We start from the raw sequence: 6,482 nt of genomic DNA on the forward strand, positions 1-6,482 counted from the left end.
TTTTCACCCCACCCGAAGAAATGCGCTCCGGCCGGCGGAGGGGCAAATGGTTGGGTGCGCCGCCGCTGAGCTCCTATTGGTCAATACCTCTCGTTCCTACTCCTCCGCTCCGACCTGGAACAAAGAGACGAGCTCAGCGGCGGTGGCAGCAGCAGCGGCGGCGACGAGGCTACGACGTTGCTAAATGGTCGGAGCGCCGTAACTTTACGGAGAGCCGGTTGCCATTAGAAAGTCCTCGGTCGTCAATGGGTGCGGTTGTTTCGCGAGGTGTGCAAGTCGTCGGAGTGCGCGTCTTGAGACGTAGCAGTGTCTTTGTTGTGCGCGTAGTCGCTTAAAGAGTTGATTGAAAGAATCGATAGTTTTCACGCATCGCTCGCTGAAAACATTGAACCGCAGAAACGGATGTTCGGTGCTGGCCGACTTTGGCTCGAACGCAATCACGGGAGCAAGGGAAAGAAAGAGAGTGAGCGATAGCCGTAGTTATCGGCGCAGCACTGCTATAGATAAATCGAGAGGTTGATGGTATAGAGGGAGCCAGTCGGTGATAATCAACGCGACGCTTGTAATCGAAGTCGCGCTGTTGGCCGATTGCAGCGTCTATCGTCCCGACTTCGGTTTAGTTGAGACATTGCGGGAATCGTGCCGTGGATACGGAGCCTTTGCAAGTGGAGTAACTAGCGGTTGCGCGAGCGCCCCGGAGACGTGGCGCCGCCATTTTGCTTGGCAACAACAGTAGTAATTTCAGCGTCGACGGGCGATTCGCACAAGCGAAAGCGCGATTGCCGTCACCTTTATCCTCGTCTTTGTCGTCGACGTCCAGCCGCGTCTTTAAGCTGGCCGTCGACGATACGACCGACACAGCACCGATATTAACAGCCAAGAACGGAGGTTCAGCACACTGGTGACGATAGTAAGGGCTGGGGTTTGGAGCGTCGTCGCCAGGGGGAGCCGCAACGTTGTCGTTAACGCGCAGCTAAAGCGATCAACGAGCGTAGCCGCTGGCCGATAGGGGCGTCATCGACTCCTGTCCCGATAATCGTTGTTCCTAGCGTAACATTTCCAGAGCCGACGATATGAGGCTAGAAATCGTGTCCGCGGCTGATTTTTTGGTGCAGTTACTGCGCCTGCAGGCCGGCCAATTATCGGAGAGCCAACTGCAGATGTTCAAGAGCTCGCTTACGGAATTGTTGAGGCGTCGCTATCGTGACCACTGGTTCCCGGATAAGCCCAATCGTGGCAGCGGTTACCGCTGCATACGTATAAACGGCAAGATGGATCCAGTGATCGCACAAGCGGGCATGAACGTTGGCCTGGTGCCGACCGTACTCCACAGTCTATTTCCCAGCGAGCTCACCATGTGGATCGACCCGGCCGAAGTATCCTACAGGATCGGCGAGAATGGCTCCATTTGCGTTCTCTTTGAGGGTACTGGTCAACAAGTTCCATCATCCAACTCGACTTCTTCCTCGCCATCTTGTTCCGAGGGACTGGACGATCACCATCAGCACCATCACCATCACCACCACCATCATCACCATCACCACCATCTTCAACAGCAACAGCAGCACCAACATGTGCAACCTCATCCTCAGCATCACCACCATCATCATCAGCAGCAGCAACAACAACAACAGCAGCAGCAACAATTTGAAAGCTGCAAGGACTCATTGTTACTTGAACATACACAATTCAGTGAGCAAATAGCTGCCTTCGTATCCAGTTGAACGGGTCGCAGGATGGCTGCTGTTGGAAGATGATGAGGCGAGTCGGAAGCGAGAAACGAGCTACTACTAAACATAAAAGGGATGATAGGGAGTGAGAGCGTGAGGAAGAGTAAGCGAATGAGAGATAAACAAATTGAGAGATGATGAGGGCGAGAAAGAGAGGGAGAGATTGAGAAGCGCAGCACCAACATCCGTCACCAGCGTTACTTTTACTTATATTTTCTTTTATTTAATTCTATGAAGTGCGGTTCTGACCATGAGTTCTCGCCATTAATCATTTATATTCTATTATATTTGTTCATCAATATAATTTTTTGCCGATTTTATTACAACAGTCACCAACGCACTAGTAAATGTTAACAGAAGAAAGAAAAAACAAGTAAAATACATTGCTGCCAACAAAGATGGCATTCAATATTTGATCATTTTTAAAAAATTTCACGATAATTGTTAACGTTAACGATACGATTTTCTGAGTGTGGCGAGAATTCTTTGAAGTGCACGAGGAAGAACAATAAGTTTAATTGTGTATACTGTAATCGCAAGAAATATGGTCACGTAAGTGGACATTGAAGGAAATGAAGAAAGCTAAAAAGAGAAAGAAGGAAAGGGATATGAAAATAAGGATGAAGAAGAATGGATCCCGATTTTCTGCCGGAGCGTCGTATGCGTCGATATACAGGGATTCAACGCCACTAAGCTCGTCCTCGGTTTTTGCTCCAAAAGGTGATTTACATGATGATCTCATAAGAAGATGACCAAGCAATCTGGTCGTTTCTGCAGTTGTTTCATGTTTCTTTGTCAAAGGAAAACTAATCAATGCTTACCGCCTTTTTGTACGGGAAGCTGAAGACAATGCTGATGAAGAGGAGAGACGACGAAATGTCGTTGGATTCGTCCATCGTTATAATGTCGACTATGACGCTGTCATCGATCCACACGTAAATGAAACGAAACACTGTACACTTCCAATTTACACATGCACACATGCTCATGCCATTCTTTCTACATGATCATTCACACGTATACATGTTTTCAAACGTTGTATTTTATCTGCGCGCTTACTGTATCATCTATACATAAGACACGTTGTCACCGAGCGTTGATGTTTGTAAGAAAAATTAGAAAAAGAAAATAAAAAAAAAACTAATTGGCGTAAGCGCCGCGCGCGACTTTCATAGTACTTTCGGGCATGCAGTTTGCTATTTAAAATGTATTTTCAATTGACATTTGCATAAGTTATGATTATCAGTAAACAATAATGATAATAGTAATAAAATATTAACGATATAAAAATAATTAACAAAAATAAAGAGAAACCGAAACCGAAAGTTGCGCGTCTTGGCCAATTAGTTGGTTTAAGTTAAAAAGTAAATTCTTTGTGTACAAAATGTATCCTTTGAAACGATGAAACGAACCAACAGACAAGAAAAAAATCAAACAGCTGTGATTTTCTTCGCGGGTGGGAGAGGTTAATATATGATTGAGATTCGTAAAGGTAATGCATTAATATTTAGGAATTGTTGTGTGTTGTGTGTTTGGGTGTGTGTACGCGCGAGCATGTATGATAAGAGAAATTGTGTAAAAATAATTGACGCGAGTTTGATTAAATATTCCGATAACTCCCCAGTGCGTTTCAAGATGAACTTCGAAAAACAGCGTCTGTCTTTGAGAAAACCAAATATCAGCTTCATTGGTCGTATTTCTTTTCGTTACTTATTTTTTAAAACAAAATTTAAAACAAACACAACAAAAGACGGCCAACGTATTTTTGAGGTACACCTTGATGTGATGGAAGGAGTCAATTAACGATTACGGCTCCCACGAGTGCGTCATCGCGAAACCAACAATATAGTATTTTGTCTCGGCCGTCGTATTGGTGGCGCATGAAAAATAATGACGCACAATCGTATGATTGTGACGGCAGTGAGTGGGGATTGGCAATAGTCGGACTCCCCCCCCCCCCTCAAGATGAGTTTTCAAATGAATTTTAAGCTATAATCACACATGGATAAACTATCATGCAAACAGAACACGCGTTTCTTGTGAAACGATCGGATTAACGGCGAAAGCATTTTCTTTTCCTTTTGCAAAATGTGATTGTTGCTGGAGGTTTGCTTGGGTTTTCTTGAAAGAGGAGCGAATGTCGAGAGAACGAGGAAAAATGAGCGAAAGAGTGAGTGACCGTGGATGCATAAATGTCGAGAAGAGCGAGCGAGTATGTGCGATTTCAGAGAGAGAGAGAGAGAGAGAGAGAACACACTGACTGATGATGAAAGATACAAATTTATCGCGCTCGACGTCGAAGAACAAAGGCTCTTGTACGTATAGTAAATAGTTTTTAAAAATAACAAACATACAAAAAATACAACAACCACGTCTGTGATTATAGTGAGCGTTATATAGAGGAGAGAATGGGACTGCGTGAATGTGAGACGGTGACGATTGAGTAGAGAAAAATTGTGGCAATTTTTTAAGCAATTCGATTGCGTTTACAACGCACGCGCCATTTTATTTCGACGCGATATGCGTGCGTCTGCATACAACAACGTTTACATTCGAGCAATTGCACCGAGCTACGTAAAAATAATTATTCCCGCGAGTCCTTATTTTGTCATCGCTCCAAGGGGAAAACCGGAAATTTTCGCAGGCGCTGTGATAGACGATTTGATAACGGTTCTCATTATTTGGAAATAATACATTGGGTTAATTAGGGTAGAGAAAAAGAACTAAGAAAAGCATCAAAAATTAAAATAGCTCGCTGTCCGTGCTGTGCGAATTATACGTGCATAAATATGTATATCTACTCTGAGTATGCAAATCGTTAATATTTCATTCGATAATATAATTTAAGATTATTCGTTATATTTAATTTTTACTTATTGTTCATTATATGCAATCCAACACTAACGTTTTATTCCTGACATAACACTATTTCATTGCTTGAAATAACATTAATAAACGGACGGCGTCTTCAATAGGTTTCATTGACTAGATAAAGGAACCTTCTTCTGTTATAGGGTTTCTCGTTTCCATTGGCACGTAACAACAAATAATCTACTAGCATAATCTTATGTAATCACTGCTGTTCTTGTGCAACACTTCATTTATTTCCTTCATTTCTAGTTTGCAATGAAGAAATATAAACATGATTAAATGCAGTAAGAAAAAAGGGAAATTTCTTCAGTACAAATTTGTATTCTATAATGTTACTCTTTTACCGAATTCCAAATTAATAGTTCCTTGATATATGTATTCAATAGATCGCTGGGACACGTGTAAATTTAAGTTTATTAATTTATAAATTTAATTTTATGATGATCCAGGACATCGCTGCACGCTAGAAGTCATAGCTTTTCGTGTTGCTTTTTTCACCAATTAAATAAATTATCAATATACTTCAGCGTAATATGTTAATGTACAATTTTTTGGTTGTTCGTTAATGTTGATCAACAAGTATAATCATTTTTGCACATCGAATTGTATTTTTTAACTAGTTTAACTTAATATCGGACCTAATAATACGAATTATACTACGTATGTCTGACGCATTATTTATTTTGGAACGAGAATACCTACTGGAATAAGGTAATTTTTTTGGTTCAGAGAAACGTAAGAGAGAAAGAGATTTTTGAATGTTGCGATTGCTCGAGTCAACAAAAGCAGTTCTCACTTGTCGTTCGTTTTTCGAAAGTGAGATAATCGAGAAAGCAAAAGCAAATAAACGCTTTATTCGGTGATTTTTCCTTTGATTTTTGTCTTGCGATTTTTCATTTATTTTACGTATATTAATGAGAGAAAACGAGCCGAAGCATCAATATGTACACATACACTATTACATACTTTAATACACGAATAATTATTATAGCAGTAATTATAACGATAAAAAATTTAATGAGTAATGAAATAATGTAAAAGGTGAGCATGTGTATTTTATGGGAAAAAATATGAATTGTAATTATGAATTGTACGATACAGCCCAAACAAGGAATACATAATATACTAACGCATACAAATATATGGAAAAAGAGTTTGAGAATTTGAAGAAGTAAAAAGCGAGATAGATGGCTCACACATTATTATGTATACTTACTTATATATGTAATAAAAATATAATGATACATTGTCGATAAATAAACTAGTAACTATACAGAGTCCTTCAGGAAGAATTTGTACAAACAAAACTCGCCGTGCGGGATCGACGTCTTCGCACGGCGCCGGCAAGTCTGTGATTTTAGCTTGGTTAATTCAGTATTTTTTAAAAATATTTTTAAAAAAAATGAAAAAAATCGAGAACAAAATCAATACAAAAAACGAACTGATAAAGCAGAAGCAAAAAAATAAATATATCGAAAAAATAGAATAAAGATAATGCATAAAAAGTGAAAGAAAATCGAGGTGAGAAATAAAATAACAAAAATAATTCTATGAACTGTCGGAAACGCGAGCGCGAGATTTTGTTGGGAATCTATGTAAGTATGTATGGCGTCGATGGGCGTGTGCATGTGTGTATTTGAAACGCGAGAGGTCCGAAATAGAAAGAATGCATTTTAATATATTAGTATTTTAATATATAGTAAGGGGGTAGATGAACTTTTGGTGATTGCCCAATTCGTGGAGAGAATCACACTTGTAAAGGGGAAGCTTGGATAACGGCTTTTTCTTTCTTCTTCGAGGAAGTGCGATCAAATGAGATGTTGGAAAGGACAGCGAATGTTGGCTCCTTACACGGATAAATTATATATTTAAATTTGATAC

The 6,482-nt window shown here is 40.3% G+C and overlaps 1 protein-coding gene across 1 annotated transcript; it reads left to right on the plus strand.

Moving 5' to 3' along the window:
• Positions 1–462: 462 nt before the first annotated feature.
• Positions 463–3,003, plus strand: LOC105361380 (protein BTG2). The gene has a single exon (XM_011498578.1). It carries the CDS (start codon positions 1,074–1,076, stop codon positions 1,722–1,724), a length of 651 nt encoding a protein of 216 aa, XP_011496880.1. The 5' UTR covers positions 463–1,073; the 3' UTR covers positions 1,725–3,003.
• The last annotated feature ends 3,479 nt before the right edge of the window (positions 3,004–6,482 follow it).

Source organism: Ceratosolen solmsi, unplaced genomic scaffold (genome assembly GCF_000503995.2).
Source record: "Ceratosolen solmsi marchali unplaced genomic scaffold, CerSol_1.0 scaffold10, whole genome shotgun sequence".
NCBI lineage: Eukaryota > Metazoa > Arthropoda > Insecta > Hymenoptera > Agaonidae > Ceratosolen > Ceratosolen solmsi.